The sequence below is a fragment of the Staurois parvus genome, unplaced genomic scaffold, assembly GCF_062004578.1.
Source record: "Staurois parvus isolate SC_StPar_1 unplaced genomic scaffold, SC_StPar_1.0 ptg000634l, whole genome shotgun sequence".
NCBI lineage: Eukaryota > Metazoa > Chordata > Amphibia > Anura > Ranidae > Staurois > Staurois parvus.
The window spans coordinates 1,373,254-1,395,824 of record NW_028318430.1 but is presented as its reverse complement, the minus strand read 5'-3'; the positions used below and the strand labels follow the sequence as shown (position 1 = coordinate 1,395,824).

Below are 22,571 nucleotides of genomic sequence, written 5' to 3'. Positions count from 1 at the left end.
ATGCAAGGTGGCCAGTAAAGTGAATGAGGGACTCATCCACGCAGATGTTTTGCTGGGGCGTATACACATCTGCAAATTTCTCAGTGAGGTGCTTTGTAGAGCCTGTCATGTTCAGGGTCACCCCGAGGATGACAGAGTGTGTTATCACTGAAATGCATGAAGTGCATTATCGTCTCATATCTATGCCTGGTCAAGGCAGCAGAAAACACGGGCATATGATGAATCAGGTTTGTAGACCAATACGACTGCAACTCATTCTTTTTTGTAATGCCCATGTTGAGGGTTAGGCGCAAAAAAGTTTTAAATTTGGAAACCATAATGGGTTTCCATGCGAATGGTCTGGCAAGGTTTGAATTTGGGTTTGCAGCGATATATTGTTGAGTATATAGATTGCTTTGGCCCACAATCAAATTGTACAAATCTTCTGTGAAAAACAGCTCCATAAAATCAAGGGGCGTTAAATTTGCTGTTTCTACCTGAATTCTGGGTTGGGCAGTGAATGTGGGAGGTACGGGTGCTGCAGAATCTGTGGGCTGCCATGTGGGCTTGTGTGCGAATTCTTGGTGGCTGCGAGACATTACTTGTTCTTGCCACCGCACCAGCTTGTACTGCACTTATGGGACTCACCATGTCACCAAGTGTTACTGCAGTGCTGGTACAAAAAAGACCAGGATGTACTAGGCCGTTGGTGCTTGCCAGTTCATCAAAAGGTAGTGCAGCACTAGTACTGGCACTCTGCTGAATATTGGACAAGTCATGCAATCCTAGCACTTCAGCTTAATGGGGTTGGGAACTCCTGATCTTAACAGGGACCTCTTCTCCATCGTCCGAGCTACCTGTCAGGGTGCCGCTGCTGTCTACAGGTTTGTATTCTGAGGCTGATTGTGTCAGGGAGTCTTCCCCTTCCCTCTCACCTGAAATGCTCAGAATCCCGTAGGCCTCTTCACTAGTGTACCTTTCGTTGAACATTTTGGACTCTAAATTTACAGGTATTTAGTGCGACTCACGGGAAAAAGAGCACCTGGCTGTCAGGGACTGCTTGAACCGCTACATAAAAATTTACCGGCAAGTGCCAAGAGAGATCAGGCCTGATTCTGTGAACACTGTGGTTTTGTGTGCAATGTATTACAGGTGACAGTGATCAGAAATTATACTGACACTGTACTTCTTGTTAGGGGTGTGGGGGGGGGGGGCGGGGCGTTGGTGCTAAACAGTGCTGGCAGTGAACAGGGATGGTCCTGCTAAAACTGGGTTTTTGGGGACACTAATACTAAGAGAGCACTTGTATAGTTTTGTTCATGATCAATATATTGATCAATACAAACACTATACTAGTAATGATGGTGATCTGACCTACAGCGTGAGTGAGATAGTGTGCGGGCAATATAAAGCTAGCTGACCCTAGCTGGGAGGGTCGCTAACTGACCCTGACGCTATCTGATGTCACTAGTGGCACTAATACAGTGATCAGTGAAAAATACTGTACACTGACACTGTACTAATGGCACTGGCAGGGTGGCAGGGGGCAATGAAAGGGTTAAATGTGGCAATCAAGGGGTTAAAATGTCTCTAACGTGTGTTGGTGCAATGTGCTGCTTTTACTCACGTGTGATGTCTTCTTCTCTCTCTGGAACAAAATAGTTCCAGGCACAGCTCTGCATCTCTATTTGCTGTAGGAGGTCGGCAGAGTCCCGGCCAAAATCACTAGCTGAGACCTGCTGATATACGGTATATCTCCTACATCGAATGACGGGGGGGTTGGCAGCTGTAAACCCGGAAGAGCAAAGCAACATACGGGTGCTTCGCTTTGCTTCGCTGGCCGTCTGCAGTACATTGCGGGCGAGCTGGAAGCGGTTAAGGAGATGGCAAGTGAGATCTTCAGATCTCACCTTCATAAACTGGCCATCTCTGTAAAAAAGAATGACACAAGGGTGTGTCCTGTGATGGGAAGAGAAAAAAATGTTCTCTGCTCCTCACCTCAGCTTCATAAACTGGCACACCTGAGAGATCAGCTGTGATAATAAGTCATCATGCACACTGGACGTGGCTGTTTTTGGCTATTGACATTTTTGTTCTACAGCCAGTAAACTCCCTAGCATGTTATCCTATGTACCCATGCACACATAGACTATAATCAGCATTTTTTGGCAGGGGCGTTTTTTGGCTGGAAAAGAAAACAGAACTAGTGGGTTTCTAGAGGAGTTTTGTAGCTGTAAAAACTCTCTAACACTGGAAAATGCACTAAATCGCGTCAAACCTGCATTTTTGGACTTTTTTAAAGCGAAAAAACCTAAAAACGCGGCTAAATGCTAATGCAAAAACGCTGAAAAACTCGCGTTTTTAACGTGATTTTACACAGCTAACGTTACCAGCGTTATTAAACCGCCCAGTGTGCATAGAGCCTTAGGGTCTTGGCTTTTTTCTCTTTCATAAACAGACACCTTAATCACCTCTAATGTTGGGTGTCCTACATGTGTGGATGTTGCTGCATTATATAAAACTATTAGATTAGTTTTTCTCATTGTAGAATGGGGGGCCCTTTTAAACTTTTGGACAGTCTTCAGGCACTCCATTTTAGAATGGGGTGCCTGAAGACTGTCCATAAGTTTAAAAGGGCACCCCATTCTACAAGGGTGCCTCGGTACTGTCCATAATTTTAAAGGGTGCCTTGACTGAAAAAAGTTTGAGAAACACTGCTATAGATTATCAGCGCACTTCACTTTCCTTACATTTGTAACATCATTCACTGGTTAAGCCTACTGTTTAGAAGCAGTGAAGAAAAACGTTAAATGCTTTATAAAAAGTTGGCAAGCCAATGGATGAACAAACTTAGCAGATGTGAGATGTGAGGTTCCAAATTAGGTTTTGCAATTGCATTCTATGAATCCTAATTATTACTCGAATTTTATAAGAAATGTATCATGTTTGGGTTAGTCAGAACAGTTTTAATTTACTTCCATTTACTCCCCCATTCCATATGGCTTTGTGTGAGGTTTTTAGTGGTGTAAAGGGAAGCAGAATAAACAGTATCAAATGGTTACGCGGTACAGAGGATGAGGCAGAGAATGGTCAGGGTCACAAGCCGGGTTCAGTAACTCATGGGCAGCACGGTACAGAGGGTCAGGCAGAAGGATGGTCAGGCAAGCCAGGAGTTAAACAGGAGACGGTCAGCAACAATGCAGAGGTCGGCAACAGAAGATAGGCAGAGGAACAGGAACACAGGATACCAGGTACAGAGGCTCATGGGAAACAACACCAAGGCACTGACTGCAGGCCTTGCCATTCCTTAAATACACCTCCTGCAATCAGCCTCAGGTGATGGTTTGATTTCATCATCAAGTGGATAAAATATGGCGCAACAGTGACATTAGCAAGAACTGGATGTCCCTCCAAAATTGATGAAAAGACGAGAAGAAAACTGGTTTGGGAGGCTGCCAAGAGGCCTACAGCAACATTAAAGGAGCTGTAGGAATATCTAGCAAATACTGACTGTGTGGTACATGTGACAACAATCTCCTGTATTCTTCATATGTCTGGGCTATAGGGTAGAGTGGCAAGATGGAAGTCTTTTCTTACAAAGAAAAACATCCAAGCCCAGCTAAATTTTGCAAAACACATCTGAATTCTCCCAAAAACATGTGGGAAAATGTGTTATGGTCTTATGAAACCAAGGTTGAACTTTTTGGCCACAATTCCAAAAGATATGTTTGGCTCAAAAACAACACATCACCAAAAGAACACAATACAGACAGTGAAGCATGGTGGTGGCAGCATCATGATTTGGGGCTGTTTTTCTTCAGCTGGAACTGGGGCCTTAGTCAAGATAGAGGGAATTATGAACAGTTCCAAATACCAGTTAATATTGGCACAAAACCTTCAGGCTTCTGCTAGAAAGCTGAACATAAAGAAGAACTTCCATCTTTCAGCTTGACAACGACCCAAAGCACACATCCAAATCAACAAAGGAATGGCTTCACCAGAAGAGGATTAAAGTTTTGGAATGGCCCAGCCAGAGCCCAGACCTGAATCCGATCAAAAATCTGTGCGGTATTCTGAAGAGGGCTGTGCACAGGAGATGCCCTCGCAATCTGACAGATTTGGAGTGTTTTTGCAAGGAAGAGTGGGCAAATATTGCCAAGTCAAGATGTGCCATGCTGATAGACTCATACCCAAAAAGACTGAGTGCTGGAATAAAATCAAAATGTGCTTCACAAAGTATGTTTAAGGGTGTGCACACTTATGCAACCATATTATTTTTGTTTTTTTTATTTTTACTTCCCTCCATCTAATAGATTTCAGTTTGTTGTACAGTTTATAGGTTACATTAAAGGTGGAAAAAGTTCTGAAATGATTTATCTTTGTCTTATTTTTTTACATCACAGAAACCTAACATTTTAACAGGTGTGTAGACTTTTTATATCCACTGTACAAACTTATGGTGAAGCCAATTGGATAATATTAATGCTGTCTGACAGTTTAAAATTGTTACTGAATATTTTAAATAGCATTTTAATTGTGGGCTCCATGGATCTGTCTCATTGAAATTAAACAGACCTATTTCACTGTAAAAATAACTATACATATACTTCACAATATGTTGGGTAATCCGTGAATGAAATTCCATGTCTTTTAATGGTAATGTCTGCTAATTGTTTCAGGTGTTCCCCTTGGCTCATGTAAGTGGAAACAAGAAACTTATCACATTAATTAATCCCCAAGCTGTGAATCTCTCAGTGTACAAGGAGAAGCTTGAGCAGGCAATTAAGTCATACGAAAGGTACATTTTGCATCTTAACTATGCTTTTTACTAGACAAGACATCACAACAACTGGGATTCATTTACACTGTTTTTCTGGCTCTGTTCCTCAGAAGTCAAACACAGTTTAGCTGACTTGGTTAATAAGGCTAAAAGGAATATGTAAAGTGCACTATTATTATTATACAGTATTTATATAGCGCCAACAGTTCGCACATGGGAGACAATACATGAGACAGTACAATAACAATACAGTGCGATACACGAGGGGTTAGAGGGCCCTGCTCCTTGGAGCTTACAATCTAGGAGATTGTAATACATTGCAACTAATGAGAATTCAATTTTTCATGATCTGACTAGAGCGTACGAGTTTTTATGGGAAACTGTACTTTGCACATCATCATTACACAGTGTGGACAGCAACATGTCTACAGTCCAGGACTGAGAACAAGGAGCACATCTACGCCACATATCTGGTTGATTTTGTGGGGTTGATTTACCAAAGGCAAATAGGCTGTTTATTGGCAATGGAATTTGCCTTTAGCTTGGTGAATTAGGTGAAGCTCCACTGACTTTCATTGTTCAGTCATGTGCAAGTAAAAGTACTGTTTTTATTTTCCTTGCATGTTATTGGGTATTCTTTACAAAGTAAATTTTCACCACATTCCCTAGGCTAAGGGAAACTTCCTTTGCAAAATGAAAGATCCCTTGCAAAGTGAACAGCCTATTTTCCTTTAGTAAATTAATCCCTATGCCAGCAACCATTATTGTTGATTTCCTTATTGTAAGACACTTATGTGATTACTAAATAAATTGACCACAGACTGCTAGAATAAGGCATACTTTGCACAGGTTTAGGCAAGACCTGCTCATCCCTAATTCCAAATTTGAATCTACATAGCCAGTTGTTTAAAAGCAGAATACACATATAGAAGAACCCCTGATGACTTTACTGTCGACACTGTACAGTGCAGACTGCAGACAGGCTACATATGACCAAATGTTTATACAGACCCGAGTTTGTGAGCATAGTTTCATTTTACAAATAACGGAAAGGCAGAGAAAAAGACTATAATGTGAAAGTTTCTTGCTGTCTCTGGATATACTGAAAGGATGAATGTGTTATGCTTTTATTATATTTGCATAAAATTTTTGTTTCAGAAATGCCCAGTTGTATGTTAAATGTATTTATGTCTTAACCTAGAGCAGTGGTTCTCAACCTTTCTAATGCCGCGACCCCTTAATACAGTTCCTCATGTTGTGGTGACCCCCAACCATAAAATTATTTTCATTGCTACTTCATAACTGTAATTTTGCAGTGGGAGGACTAGTGCCACATCATTGGTGTCAATGGGAGGACTAGTGCCACATCATTGGTGTCAGTGGAAGGAGTAGTGCCCCATCACTGATGTCAGTGGGATGAATAGTGCCCCATCGTTGGTGTCAGTGGGAGGAATAGTGCCCCATCGTTGGTGTCAGTGGGAGGAATAGTGCCCCATCGTTGGTGTCAGTGGGAGGAATAGTGCCCCATCGTTGGTGTCAGTGGGAGGAATAGTGCCCCATCGTTGGTGTCAGTGGGAGGAATAGTGCCCCATCGTTGGTGTCAGTGGGGGGAATAGTGCCCCATCGTTGGTGTCAGTGGGGGGAATAGTGCCCCATCGTTGGTGTCAGTGGGGGGAATAGTGCCCCATCGTTGGTGTCAGTGGGGGGAATAGTGCCCCATCGTTGGTGTCAGTGGGGGGAATAGTGCCCCATCGTTGGTGTCAGTGGGGGGAATAGTGCCCCATCGTTGGTGTCAGTGGGGGGAATAGTGCCCCATCGTTGGTGTCAGTGGGGGGAATAGTGCCCCATCGTTGGTGTCAGTGGGGGGAATAGTGCCCCATCGTTGGTGTCAGTGGGGGGAATAGTGCCCCATCGTTGGTGTCAGTGGGGGGAATAGTGCCCCATCGTTTGTGTCATTGGGGGGAATAGTGCCCCATCGTTGGTGTCAGTGGGGGGAATAGTGCCCCATCGTTGGTGTCAGTGGGGGGAATAGTGCCCCATCGTTGGTGTCAGTGGGGGGAATAGTGCCCCATCGTTGGTGTCAGTGGGGGGAATAGTGCCCCATCGTTGGTGTCATTGGGGGGAATAGTGCCCCATCGTTGGTGTCAGTGGGGGGAATAGTGCCCCATCGTTGGTGTCAGTGGGGGGAATAGTGCCCCATCGTTGGTGTCAGTGGGAGGAATAGAGCCCCAACATTGGTGTCAGTGGGGGGAATAGTGCCCCAACATTGGTGTCAGTGGGGGAATAGTGCCCCATCATTGGTGTCAGTGGGGGAATAGTGCCCCATCATGGGAATAGTGCCCCATCATTGGTGTCAGTGGGGGGAATAGTGCCCCATCATTGGTGTCAGTGGGAGGAATAGTGCCCCATCATTGGTGTCAGTGGGAGGAATAGTGCCCCATCATTGGTGTCAGTGGGAGGAATAGTGCCCCATCATTGGTGTCAGTGGGAGGAATAGTGCCCCATCATTGGTGTCAGTGGGAGGAATAGTGCCCCATCATTGGTGTCAGTGGGAGGAATAGTGCCCCATCATTGGTGTCAGTGGGAGGAATAGTGCCCCATCATTGGTGTCAGTGGGAGGAATAGTGCCCCATCATTGGTGTCAGTGGGAGGAATAGTGCCCCATCATTGGTGTCAGTGGGAGGAATAGTGCCCCATCATTGGTGTCAGTGGGAGGAATAGTGCCCCATCATTGGTGTCAGTGGGAGGAATAGTGCCCCATCATTGGTGTCAGTGGGAGGAATAGTGCCCCATCATTGGTGTCAGTGGGAGGAATAGTGCCCCATCATTGGTGTCAGTGGGGGGAATAGTGCCCCATCATTGGTGTCAGTGGGGGGAATAGTGCCCCATCATTGGTGTCAGTGGGGGGAATAGTGCCCCATCATTGGTGTCAGTGGGGGGAATAGTGCCCCATCATTGGTGTCAGTGGGGGGAATAGTGCCCCATCATTGGTGTCAGTGGGGGGAATAGTGCCCCATCATTGGTGTCAGTGGGGGGAATAGAGCCCCATCATTGGTGTCAGTGGGGGGAATAGAGCCCCATCATTGGTGTCAGTGGGAGGAATAGTGCCCCATCATTGGTGTCAGTGGGGGGAATAGTGCCCCATCATTGGTATCAGTGGGGGGAATAGTGCCCCATCATTGGTGTCAGTGGGAGGAATAGTGCCCCATCATTGGTGTCAGTGGGAGGAATAGTGCCCCATCGTTGGTGTCTGTGGGGGGGAGGAATAGTGCCCCATCGTTGGTGTCAGTGGGGGGGAGGAATAGTGCCCCATCGTTGGTGTCAGTGCGGGGGGGGAGGAAATAGTGCCCCATCATTGGTGTCAGTGGGAGAAATAGTGCCCCATTGTTGGTATTAGTCACACAAATGATGGGGCACTATTCCTCCCACTGACACCAATGATACTTACCTTGCTGACCCCTGCTCCAGCCTGGGCTCGCTCTCTCACTTACCTGTCAGCTGTCTTCCTTCTCTGGCCGCTCTCCTCTTCACTTTCTCCGGCAGTTCCCTCGATCTTCTTAGATCTACGCGCGCTGCCGCTCGGCTCCTCCTCTCCAAGCTCCACCTCCTCACCGGTGATTGGCCGCCTGTGTGCCTCTCCTGAGCTACAGTTCCGGTGGCCAATCAGCGGCGAGGAGGCGGAGTTGTTGAGGGATCCCGGTGGTGTGGCCAGGTGACAGGGCAGCGTGTCATCCTGCCCACACATCGCCGGAGACAGCAGCGGTGTCTCGGTTCCTAAGACCATCGGAAATATGTGTTTTCCGATGGTCTTAGGCGACCCCTGGGAAATGGTCGTTCGACCCCCAAAGGGGTCGCGACCCCCAGGTTGAGAACCGCTGACCTAGAGAGAATGGGAGTACATAGGAACTGTTCTTGCTAAATTTGTAATTACTGTAAATTAACATTGTAATTTATGTGATTTGATTTTTTAAAATGGTGCGAGGAAAAAAGTGCAGTAGACATATCCAAGCCAGTAAATAGGAAATACGTGTAAGTTGGGCGGGCAGGTAGTCATTATAACTTACAACTAAAAAAGAGTGCAGGGCATTCACTGTGCAAGCTAAGTATATATCTATATGTGACCAACAAATCCAATTTATATTCAAAACAGAAATAAATAACATGCGTAATTGTTAACATTTATTAGTAATGTGCAAATGCATCCATCTCAAATGAATGACATGCAAAATCATTAAAATGCATCAAAAGGTCAAAATAAAGTATTTCCACATAAACTTCTGTGTCCTGCGAGACAAATCAATATTTTCCACCATTGTGTACTCCGTCACCAGTCACACCACCTCCTTGCCTCAAAATATTGACCTTTGGTAATAAATAGGTCAAACTGTACCTTGCCCTTTAAAAAGGGGTTTCAGCTCTTCTCAGACTTCTCTAGATGTATTAACAGAACCTTCACGACCAATGGATCCCCATAGCTTCCAGGATACACCTGACAGCACCTTTGCTCAATTGTGCTCAGATGAAACAAAAGGCCATCATAGTTCAGTATATTTTAAAAAAAAGCATCCACCTTATTAGCCAAAACTTAAAACCCAAAGGAAATGCACTCACAAACATAGTGCACATGTCTGCTGTGCACTGAAATCAATATGCCACTTTAACAGTACAGGGATAATATCAGCTCCTCTCCACATAGAGCAGAAGCTTACATCTAGTCATGTGTGCTAACGTCACTAAGCCCAGCCCCCTTAGTCATTATAAACTGACTTTCTAAGGCCGAAACAGATTTTTTTTTAAAGGAATAAATATTGTATATTTTTATGGGAATTAGGATGGCCTATATATAATAGTTTGGCTACCATAGTGTACCAGTCAACCTTAGAAAGTACAGGGGTTCACTTGTAGAAAAAAAAAATTGGTAAAATAATGTAGCCCATGAGCTATTCCTGTTCCAAAGCCAAGCCTATGAGACTTTAATACATAACTCGGTTTGTATTTTTATCTCTAAAGTACTTTAAACACCTGTGTCAAGGGACTGTTTGCAGAAAACAGTAATGTTTTCCAGGATCCATGCACCAGACATTTGTTTAATTTTCTTAATGAAATCAGATCATAAGTGGAGCTTATATCATATCCAGGAAGCTTTAGATTGGACTGTGCAAACAAAAATGTTAGTGATTTCCAAAAGCTTTTCCCATGTGACCCTGAAATAATAATAGGGCTGATGGAAGCTGCTTTTCTCATCTCTTTATGTAGATGATAATTTCATGGCTACAATATGAGATGATGAAGTAGTGCAAATGGAATACAAATCACATTGGATATCCTTGAAACTGTATTATTTTATTAACTCTTTATGTAACAAGTATAATGCAGAACAATTTGTTAAAACAGTGCATGATAACATAAACATTAGAAATGACCTTGTAGATTTAAAGCAAAGAGCTGTGCAGTGCATATGAGAAAAGAAATAAGGTCCCTGCCTGGATGATTGTGGTGAAGGCGTAATGCTCTTTTGGAGTGTGGCAGTAATTCTAATGATTCATACTAATGATTTGAAGTATAGGTAAACAAAAAAGTAGAGAATAAGATGTTTTGGAGGAAAAGGCGATATGGATCAAATGAAAGAGAAAGTGAGAAATATGAAATATAGAGAAAGCATAGAATGTCAACCAGGGACTGAAATGGTGGCTTGAATGTGCACTGAAAGACAAAATCCAGACAACTTAGTCAATGGATGTTACAATGACATGTATCTATTTGAAAGTGGCCCTGATTGTGAACCTCAGATAGATGTATCAGAATGGGGAGTTTCTGGAGTTGTGTGGATCAGTTAGACTATACAGTTTTACAATTTTTCCAAACATCATGTGAGAGTGGGTTTACCTGAGTGCTAATGGATTAGGACCCACTTCTGAGATCTCAGGGCTAATAATTATCCATTACTGTTACTCGCTACATCTGCAACTTGGTCCTTCGGGCCACTCACCCATTGCTGACTTTCACCCGTATGAAATGGCACCACAAAGACGACCTCTCCAAGGACTCTGTCCCTGCTGGACAAGTCCCAGTGGGAGGACCCAGACATTCTTGGGTCTACTGCAGGACCTGAAGCCTCACTGCAGCCTAAATCATTGCAGGTGGTTGCCCACAAGCACAGCTAATATACTCACTGCTATTGAAACTTGTCAAACCAGGCTAACTATGATGATTAAGGAGGTGAAGATACAGCAGATGTTTCCCTGTTGCAGTAAGATATGTAGATCTTTCAAACCCAGGTGTCGAAAGCTGAGTTGCACATTAGCCATGTGGAGGACGTCCTTGATATTGGATGCCCACTTTCTCCTTTATTGTTTTCCATAGCTCCATTAGTTTTTATGGTTATGATATGGTTTTATATTGGGCAAAGACTTTCCTCAGCAAAACATACTTTACTCCATGAGCTTCTCTTTGAAGCCCATAAAGTATTAATCCTTTACTGGATGTTGCCTGCAAGTCCTCGGTTATCCCTGTGGATGAAACACCTAGATAACCCCCTGCCCCTTATGCAAATATAGGCTGCCACAATTACTATGATACGTTCTGAGTCCCTGGTAATATAAGATGTTTTAACTCCCCCTGATAAACTGCACATGGGGGAGACTACCCCTCTTCTTGTTATCCTTTTTCCTTTGGGGCACTTATTATTATTATACAGGATTTATATAGCGCCAACAGTTTGCTCAGCACTTTACAATATAACGGGAGACAATACAGCAACAATACAGTTCAATACAAGAGGGATAGGAGGGCCCTGCTTCTTGGAGCTTACAATCTAGGAGGGAGGAGCTAGTGGTACAAAAGGTAGTAACTGTGGGGGATGGACTGGTAGGAAGAGTAGAAGATTCCATTATTAGCTGAGGGCAGGAAAGGCTTCCCTGAAGAGATAGGTTTTCAGAGATCACCTAAAAGTGAGCAGAGTAGGCGATAGTCTGAGAAATTGGAGTAGAGAATTCCAGAGGATGGGGGAAGCTCTGGAGAAGTCCTGGAGATGAGCATGGGAGGAGGAGACAAGGGAGCTAGAGAGTAGGAGGTCGTACAAGGAGCGGAGAGTACGGTTTGGGTGATATTTAGAGACAAGATCGGTGATGTAATTTGGGGCAGAGTTATAAATGGCTTTATACATTATTGTTAATGTTTTTAATTTTATCCGTTTGACATTGGGAAGCCAGTAGAGGGATTGGCAGAGAGGGATGGCAGACACGGAACAGTTGGTAAGGTGGATGAGTCTGGCAGCAGCATTCATGATAGACTGAAGAGGGGATAGCCTGTGATTAGGTAGGCCAATGAGGAGGGAGTTACAATAGTCAAGGCGAAATATAACAAGGGAGTAAATAAGTTGTTTAGTAGTTTCCGAAGTCAGGAACAGCCGTATCTTGGAGATGTTACAGAGGTGAAGTCTACAAGATTTGGACAGTGAATGGATTTGGGACTGAAAGGACAGATGGGAGTCTAGGATTACACCTAGCACCCTGGCGTGAGGGGAGGAACTGATGATTGTGTTATTGATCTTGATGGAGAAGTCAGGGGAGGGGGCACGGGCTGGGGGGAATACTAAGAGCTCAGTTTTGGAAAGCTCACTTGTTGGGGCTATGTCTGCTGCACAGTTTTTCCTCCTCTCCCAGTTTGTGTGGGTGTGATGGTTGGCGGCAGGTGTTGTTGGTTCATTTATTGGGGTTTTTGATACGTCTCTAGCAAAATTGTTTATTGAGCTTCATCATAGCTGAATGTGTGAGCCTGTGCTGATGCATGTTCAGATATGCTAATGCAGTGATTACATTCCTATATTGTGATTGTTATTTTGTTATCCTGTATACACTTGCCTCTTCAATAACTAGCATTTTTTATTGTGCAATACTCATGCATTGTAATCTGCTCGTCTTCTTTTATTCAATAAATGATTATTTGCGGAAAAAAAACATATCTTGTAGCAATAAATGTGTAATTTCTAAGAGCCTACAAACATATCAATTATTTAACCACTTGCCTACTGGGCACTTTTACCCCCATCCTGTCCAGGCCAGTTTTCACTTTCAGCGCTGTCGTGCTTTGAATGACAATTGTATGGTCATGAAACACTGTACCCATATGACATTTTTATAATTTTTTTCACACAAATAGTGCTTCCTTTTTGCGATATTTAATCACCGCTGGGTTTTCTTCTTTTTTTCACTATAAACTAAAAAAGAGAAAAATTTTGGGGAAAAAAAGGTTTTCTTGTTTCCATTATAACATTTTGCAAACAGGTAATTTTTCTCCTTCACTGATGTGTGTTGATGAGGCTGCACTGATAGTCAGCACTGCTGGGCACTGATAGGCAGCACTGATAGGCGGCACTGGTGGGCATTGATGATGCTGCACTGACATTTGGCACTGATGGACACTGTTAGGTGGCAATGATGGGCACTGATAGGCGGCACTGATGGGCACTAATAAATAGCACTGAAGGGCACTGACTAAAGGCACTGACTGGCAGCACTGACTGGTGGCACTGATAGGCAGCAATGACTGGTAGCACTGACTGGCACAGATGGGCAGCACTGTTGAGCACTGATGGGCAGCACCGTTGGGCACTGATGGGTACCTTTGGGGCTGCACTGATAATCAGGGCACTGATAATCAGTGCCCTGATTATTAGTGCAGATGTCTGCTTTGACAGTTGCTGGTTACCGGCAGTACTTTCCTCATGCTATGACAGCGTGAGGAAAGTACTGCTGATAACCCACACGTGTATTTACATGGTGGTTAGCTGTGATTGCACACAGCTGATCATGTGGTAAAAGGCTGCTGTGATTAGCCATTTACCATGTCATGTGATCAGCTGTGTCCAATGGACACAGCAATCACAGACAGCCGTATCTTGGAGATGTTACAGAGGTGAAGTCTACAAGATTTGGACTGGGGACTGGGGTTGCACGGAGGACGTGTTGTGGGAGGACACTATATGACACCCTCCCAGACCTGGACGACCGTGCTGTAGCCATCATTTGGCTATAGCGTGGTAGTAAAGTGGTTAATATCACAGAATTCAGTAAAATATTTTCATAGTGACTACACAAATGTTGTTGTTTTATTGAGTATATAAAGCAATGGAGAATTTCTTACAGGTTTTATTAGCATCAGTATTGTGGTCTAGTTAGTAGATGAAATGCCAGATTATCCAGAAGTACTGATTTGTTTGTTTTTGTTACTAAATCATGAAAAGTCAGTCCAGTCAGGTTTCATCTTGCAGTTGGTTAACATCTAGGTATCATGTACACTGGGCTTAAGAAATGCTGCTTTTACAGGCTCTTGGCATTTTTTTTTCAGCCTGTAAATCAACTCTATGTAAGCCTTTGTGTCCATGCACAGATGAATATTTCCAACCTGGAAAAAAAAACCCACCAAAGTCTTGTTCAGGAGTGAAACTGAAAAGCAGAAAATCTGCTGAATGCGCCCAAACTTGTTTAAAAACACGCCTAAACACTAGAAACGTTTAGGCATGTTTGGACATTAATGCTTTCCAACGGCCAGAATAAATTATTATGCTGGCCAATGGAATCCATTAATGCTTAAATGCTAAACATGCCTAAAGAAGTCTAAACACGTGCAATACGTGGCCTTCGGCGCATTTTCTAAGCAGCTTTTCTCCTGTCCAGAGTTCTGGCATTCAGAGGGGCTAAACAGATGCCTTGTGTGCATGAGGCCTTATGGTATCTAGTTTCCCTTTACACTCACATCTCCCTGCAGATCTAAGTGGTCTGAGAACATATGACTAAAGAATGAAGATTTTTTTTACCAGTTGGATTATAGTTCAGAAACAGACATTTTTGTTAAAAATGTTTGTCATAGGAAAAAAATCTTTTCATTTGAGATTCTATGAAATATATTTTGACTTTAATTTCCCATTAAATACATTTGGAAGATCTGAAATGCACTGACATGTGTGTCTGGTTAAGACTTTGCATAACCTGTTTGTTTAATTTTTATATGCCAATCAATTTAAGTTTGCTTAAACCATCTTTTGTATCTGTTACCAGACGCCTAAATTTAGTTGTGTGGAGAGCTTTATCACAGGAAGAGAGAGATAAGTAAGTATTCATCTTATTTTGTGGGTTTGTTTTGCTGAAGGAAGAAAAAGATCACAAATCAATTCATGGGGTGTTTATTTACTAAAACTAGAGAGTGCAAAATCATGAATGGTCCTGTAGTCTTCTGGAACCTGTCACGTGTCCCAAAAGACTACAGGAAGGGAGGGAGGACACCTTCTGTTTCCAATCGTCTAGGCGATCTGTCAAATCGGGTACCTGTCAAATTCGGGTACACCCCCCCCCGCCCCCCAAAGGTGCCAATCCTTAATGGAGAGTGGGAGAGCAGTCCTTAAAGCGGAACTTCCCCTTTTGGGTGGAGCTCTGCTTTAATTGAGCAAGCTGAGGTTAGAAGCTGTTGACAGCTGCACCAGATTCTGAGTTTACCAGTTTTAGTAAAGTCCCCCACAGAGTTATTTTTAAAGACGAGACCTAAGGCCGGCCATATATGGGTCAATTTCCGAATGATATTTCGTTCTAAAATTGGACCTAAGAATAATCGACCGATTTTCGCTTTGTTAGTGGGGCAATGGCATCAGCCAGTTTTCGTGGTTCCTCCCCATTTCGTTTATCAGGCATGTTGGAAAATTCATGAAAAACGACCGTTTTTCAAAATCATTGGTGGCACCATCGGATTAAAGAACGAACAATGTTTTTGATTTTCAATAAAAAAATCTTTGGGAATTTGAACCATGTATGGCCTGCATAAGTCGTAATCCAGCTGACACTTTTTTTTTTTTGCTGCAACAGTTTCATCCCTCTCTGACCATTGTCATCTTCTCCCCAAGCTAATTCCAAGTGCCAGGTTGTTGGTTCCTGGATTGGCTGGCTGGGTATGACATCATCAAGCATATTCGCAGAGGAGTTGATAAATCCGGCACAGCCAGAGTCTAGAATGTACATTCAATAGAAGTCTGTGAGCAGACAGTCATGTGTGTCTTTTTGAAGAAGAGACATAAAGGGGTTGATTTATTAAAACTGGGGAGTTTAAAATCAGGTGCAGCTCTGCAGAGAAACCAATCAGCTTCCAGGTTTTATTGTCAAGGCTTAATTGAACAAGTTGAAGTTAGAAGCTCATTGGCTACCATGTACACTTGAACCAGATTGTGCACTCTCCAGTTTTAGTAAATCAACCTCAAAATGTCTTCTGCCATAAAGAGCTGCCTGCTCTATATTCGAAAACCTGATCATCTGTATTGTGTGTCACCTACGCTTTCCATTGTTGCTTGACTATTGAATGCCCTGACAAAGGAAGCTAAGCACTACATCTGTAGGAATTTTATAAATATATTACTTTATTATGACTTTTGTTGCATTAATGTGATCATTAACAATAGTGTGTGTTCTTTTTTGTTAAACAGAAGCTGGTTTAATGACCGGCTTCTGTTGAATGGTCATGCTGGAAAACCAGCATTTGATCAGTGCTTGCAGCCAAACAGTGTACTCTGGCGCTTATCAGTGCATTCCGGCGAGAAGAGGGGGGGCCTCTGTTAGAATACAAAGACACAGTCAGAGAGATCCATGCATTAACATTGCACGTGTTGATGCAGGGATCTGTCAATGTGTGTATACCCAGCTAAAGTAATACTGTACATTCCTATTGAAGGGGGTAAAAACCTGCATTTATTTAGTGAGCAAATGTTTGGACAGCTGTTATTGCAGTGTTAACTTTGCGTACCTCGTATGTGACGTTCATTTTTTTACATGCTTGCCTTTCCATGTGATTATTACTACAGTAGAGTTTGGATATTACTGTAAAAGAAAGTGCAGCGCTAAAGATAAAAACCAATAAATGATATCAATCCATAGGGTAAGCTGAATGGTTAATTCCAGTAAAGCCAATATATAAAATGGTGACAGTCTGTGATACGTGATGGATAAAAGAGATATAGGTGACTGTATGTTCAAAGTGGCGAGGTGATAGAATGGTTAAAGTACGCACTCACCAGATGCTTATCTTTATATAATCAATATCCAGAGGTCCCCCTCATGGGATGAGATGGATGAGCTGCACCGTTAATAACGGACTCTCCCCCTCTTGGTATTGGTCTTGTCTGGTTAGTGGACGTCACTCCTGGGAATAACACCTTGGAAGTCTCTCAGATACACAGCTTAGCTGAATCGTACTGGACCTGGTGTATTCCTCTGGTAGTAGTAGGCTGATGTCAGAAGTATGGAAATACTTCCTATGCCAAGGAGTATGGGCTCTGGGGATGAATTGTTGGCTTGCAAAGAGTCAACAAAAATATTAGCCCATAGTGTAGTAATTTAGATAAAATACTTTATTAATCCACGTGGGTGCAATAAAGTGATAAAATCAAAACTGGTAAAAAAAACACTCCGAAACTGAAAGTTAAAAATTGTGCATGCATGCAAAATCTGTGCTCTGTTTTGCATTATTCATATGCCCTCTTGCCTAATTTGTTCATTAGCATTAATGAGAAGTGATGAAGGTGCATGTAATAGTTAGGTCTATCTCCACCCAAACCTCCTTGTCTATGGCTTTTTTTTCAGCCATTTCCTAATTATTTTAAAAATTGCATCTTCCACAGATCAGATGATAGAACATGGGACATGACTGGGAAGAGCCACTCTGTTCTTTGCAGTGATGGTACCTGCCCCTTATCCAAATATAGGAGCAAAATTATTTGTCAAGGTTGGCCATACCCTATGTATCAGAGACCGGATGAAATTCACATTCTGGGTGGCTCTGTTACCACCTGCAGGTGGAACATTTTTGGCTGAAGAGTGACTGCATCCAATCAGCCTTCGGCAGCTGGAGCAGAAAAGTTATCAATATGCGCTGTATAGCATGGGTGGAGGAATGTGTTCAAATTGCTTTGTGTATGGCCAGCTTAAGACAAAGCTGGGCTGTGAACCCAAGGGGTGAACCCAAGAGGTCCTAAAAATCCCAGGTCCTGTAATCTGTGTGCAGCTCCCCACCTCCTCCCCGCAGCCACCCCTAATACTTACTTGAGCCCTTTCTCGATCCAGTGATGTGCACAATAGCGTCGGCCCCCCCAGGTCTCTCCATCCTCATTGGTTGAGACAGCAGCTGGTGCCATTGGCTTCTGCTACTGTCAATCACAACCAGTAAGCCAATGAGGTGAGTGTGGGGGGCAGGGCAGGACTGAGCTGTGCTCCGTGTGTGTCTGCTCAGGTGCCCCATAGCAAGCTGAGGAGGAAGGGCTAAGAGTGCCGGCAGGGGACCCGAGAAGAGGAGGATCGGGGCTGTTCTGTTCTGCCATAACAATTGAATATGACAGCAAATAGGCAAACAGTTTACATCTTTTTTAATATATGAGTTTTCATATTAGTAATTTAAGAGTACATTGCTTAAAGGAGATGTGCAGCAAAAGCTTTTTTGGCTGTACTTTTCCTGTGGATCACAGGAGTGCAGTTTGTTCTGCACTCCTGTGACCCATTTTCAGCTGACAGCAGACTGAAGTCCACTGTCGTCTGATGTCACTCAGCTGGTCCAGGCTGGGGAAAGATCCTGACTTCAAAGTCGGGATCCACCCCAGAGTCTAGAGCGGCACCTGGCTCAGCCTCTAAATAAGGCGCTGAGAGTCTGAGCCAGCTGCTCCCTCCCCCTGCACAGCCCAGCGCTCCAGTGAGCGCTTAGAGAGGAGACGAGAACTCTGCAATTGGCGGACATGACTACTGATCGCTGAGTCCTCACCATTTGAGCCGGCGGGTGACAGATGCAGCATTGGACCAATGTTGTATCTATCTAGATAAGTATAACCAGGGGAAAAAAGCCCTACTTCTCTTTTAAAACTAATGTAAAACAACTATATCTCCCAATGTCTAGAACAGCCTTTCTCAAAAAAGGTTCTGTGGAACCCTAGATTCAGAGATTGTTAGTGGTCTACTGAGCAATGAGACATTTCTGCCTCTCAGATAAGTAACCACTGAAAACAATGATCTTTTGTAACCATCTGTAGGGGAGAGATTCTTCCTAAAGGCTACACAGGGGCATTCTTCTCAGTGGCCGTCACACTAATGTATTAGGTGCTGTCACTATAGTAGTTAGTAGCAGGGGTTTCCCTTAAGCTGAAAAGTTAAAGGGTTTCTCAGCATTAAAATCGTGGAGATTCCGGATTTATCTGAAAAGGCATCTCCAGCTGTTCCCTCCATGTTACTTATGGGCAAAAATAACATCTATTGAACTATCCAGTAAGCTTTGGCATGTAGTAGAAGCTGTCAGATATTAGAAGGGCCCAGGAAGGTCAGGAAAGTCGACTGACATTGTTGTGCAAGTTTGTTAATTACACAGAATAATAAAACTTTATTAACTTATTTCATTTAGGCCCGCATTCCTGAAGTCTCTATTATAATGTCAACAACACATTGGCATATCGTTTTTTAATCATAAACTAATTATTCTACCTCTGAAATTTTGGACTGTTGTGGAAAACCAAAGCAAAAGCTGGCATAGTCAATTCAGTCATTTAGAATTGATAATATAAATTAATTTCATGGAGTATAGTGAATTGTGTACCTTAATTTGTACAAATACAAGAATGTGTACTAGTTTAATCTTTCTGCTAGGTTTGATAGTGATGTACCAGTATCATACTTGGAAAATAAAGAAGCTCTGCTACAGGCTCTTGATAGGCTTGGGTGGCCTGTTTCTGCCGAAGATGTTATGCTGCTAGAAGATGAAATTTTGGCTGGGAAAACATATCTTCAGCAAGCCACAGATCTGCAAGAGGCTAGCAAGAATAATTCAAATGCACAGGTAAGACTACAGTCTACAAAAAGTAGTTCTGCAAAAGTTATGAAAACTAACAAAAACATTGCAAACATGAAACTAATTACATTATCAAGTAAAATATAAGCTCTGTCCTCAAATATATCTGACTTCTAACCAGACTGACCATTTGGAAACTCGGGCACTGCCCGAGCGCCCGGGGTGAGTAGGGGGTCCCATGAGATGGTACCTTTTTCATAGGCTTTTTTGAGTTTGGGCGAGGACACAGGGGCCCCCTGATCCCCTATTGCCCGGGGGCCCCATGAGTTGTCAGTCCACCCCTGCTTCTAACTTGTCCCCAATGGTTCCTCTACTCCTTTCTCATGCCCAAATCCTCTTAGCCTAACACTAGCAAGAAAGAACCCCTATAATTTATTCAACACCATAGCACGTAACCAACCAATTAAATCCTGACCCTTGGCAAATAACTTTATGCTGAAAAGTTAACATTCACTTACGCAACAAGTAACTTTGCTTTTTATGAGAAAGAAAAAGTTTTACCCTGGTTTGTTATATATATTGCAAGGATTAAACCAAATGGCATTGCACAGTCCTACCTTCTGCTTCTTGCTGCCACTTCCTATTCCTACTATATTCACATACTCTGTCTTGGTGCTTTAAATCGAAGAAAAGCTGCTGAGAACAGAATAGTGAGCCTATTGCAGGAGCAAGAAATGACATTTCCTGCATGTTCTGAATTGGATAATTGTTGTCACATATACCATAGTATTACGTACTCATGTTCAGTACTGTAAAGTAAGTCATGGCTATCACTAGACAGTTGTATGGACATGGTCACATTGAGCTTGACCAAGGTTACCTGTTTATAACTGTAAAAGACAGAAAGTGGAGAGAAAGAAAATACTCCCAATCCCAGCTTCTTTCAGATCCAACAATAACAACTAGCTGAATGCAGTCTAATATGGCCAATTCCTCTGTTTGCCTAAGGCAGTCTTCTAATATGCAGAAACATGGAAATTTTCACGTGTTGGTACCATAATTGGCCAGATCAAATGGCAGTCACTACTTTTCATTCGTTGAATCAGATTCAAAGCTGCTCACCAGGTTTGGAGAATTATATAAATAATTGGTGCTTTCTATTTTAATGCATATTTATTATATTTATTCAGAATGTTAGCAGTTATAAAAATATATTTGCACTCTTTTAGAAATTGTTACATAATTTATTATTAAGAACTTTCCTACACTTCTGAGAATAAAAAAATGTGCACTCCCCATTTCTATTGTTTCTTACAAAGTACAGATGACAGTAACTTCAGTCATTCCTACATTTATTTTTCAAGGTTATTCCTCATTGTTCTACTGTAAGATAAATGACTACCATTCACATTCTGTGTTCTTGGTGGCTCTAAATAATTGCTGGATTGTTTATATTGATGAATGTATTTTGGTGAAGTGTAGCTTGAAAATATCACAGAAGGGAAAGAATATCTGGTTTAAGGTCATTAAAGAAAACAAAAACTTTTCGTTATGTTTTTCACTGAAATAATATTTACCAGTAAACGTAAAACATACCTACAATGTAAGTGGGAGACTAATATTCACAAAATGCCCTCAAAGTGCACATTCTGAGATTACAATAAACATTAAAGTGGTTGTAAAGAAGGTTTTTTTTCACCTTAATGCATTCTCTGTATTAAGGTAAAAAAAAACGTCTTTGATCAAGTGTAATGTATATTCCTCTGTGGAGTTTTTTATGTGACTTGCACTAAATGACTTTGATTGTTTTACAAATTAATCTGTTCACTTTAAAATATGTTCATGTTATCTCTGCAGTCCATTAACAAAGAGCTTGAAAAGCAAACAACTGAGAAAAAAACAAACAGACAACGAATAGATGCACTAAGAAGTCAAAAAGTCATTGCAAGGTCTGATGTTGATGGGTTTTACTATCCAGGTACTATATACAACAGCAGTTTACCTATCTGAAAACCCAACACTAAACTTACCATACACAAGATGCAAGATTAATTACATTTGTAGCAGAGATGCCACTAGTACTGTACTTTTCAATTCTCCAGCCTGATGGTAGCAGGCACTACAACTTCCAAATCTCTTGTAGTCAAGGAGGAGATGTGAGCAATGTGGTGGGTGTTTATTTGCTAAAAAACTCAAAGCATCCCTCCCTTTTCTCAACTTTAATGCCTTGGGTTAAAGCCCCGTACACACGATCAGAAAATCGTATGAAAAATGCCACTTTCAAAGCGATTGTACGATAATCTGGCGATCGTACGATAATCTGATCATTAGTGTACAGCAATCGTCTGAAATTACTCGAAGGGACAAGCACGAAAATGTTTGCTGTACGGTACTAGATCGTATGATTTTCGTTTAACCACTTGCCTACCGCTCACTTATACCCCCTTCCTGCCCAGGCCAATTTTCTGCTTTCAGTGCTGTCGCACTTTGAATGACAATTGCGCGGTCATGCAACACTGCACCCGTATGACATATTTACCATTTTTTTCACACAAATAGAGCTTTCTTTTGGTGGTATATACTCACCGATGGGCACTGTTGGGTGGCACTGCTGGGCAGCACTGCTAGGTGGCACTGATGGGCACTGGTGGGTGGCACTACTGGGCACAGGTGGGTGGCACTACTAGGCATTGATGGGCACAGTTGGGTGGCACTGATAAGCTGGCACTGATATGCAATAATGATAGGCACTGATAAGCAGCACTGATGGCCAGCACTGATGGGTGACACTAACTGGTGGCACTGCTGGGCACTGACTGGAGGCACTGCTGGGTGGAACTGATGGGCACTGTTGGGTGGCACTGCTGGGCAGCACTGCTAGGTGGCACTGATGGGCACTGGTGGGTGGCACTGCTGGGCACAGGTGGGTGGCACTACTAGGCATTGATGGGCACAGTTGGGTGGCACTGATAGACGGCACTGATAAGCTGGCACTGATATGCAACAATGA

General features: G+C 42.8%; 1 protein-coding gene across 1 annotated transcript in view; it reads left to right on the top strand.

Annotated features, from left to right (window-relative positions):
• Window positions 1-22,571, top strand: part of VWA3B (von Willebrand factor A domain containing 3B) — a 254,156-nt gene that overhangs the window by 115,766 nt on the left and 115,819 nt on the right. Inside the window, exons 19-22 of the mRNA XM_089693477.1 lie at window positions 4,659-4,777; window positions 14,818-14,868; window positions 19,420-19,609; window positions 21,419-21,539. Coding sequence (XP_089549603.1) covers window positions 4,659-4,777; window positions 14,818-14,868; window positions 19,420-19,609; window positions 21,419-21,539 — 481 coding nt within the window. The remainder of the gene's footprint in view (window positions 1-4,658; window positions 4,778-14,817; window positions 14,869-19,419; window positions 19,610-21,418; window positions 21,540-22,571) is intronic.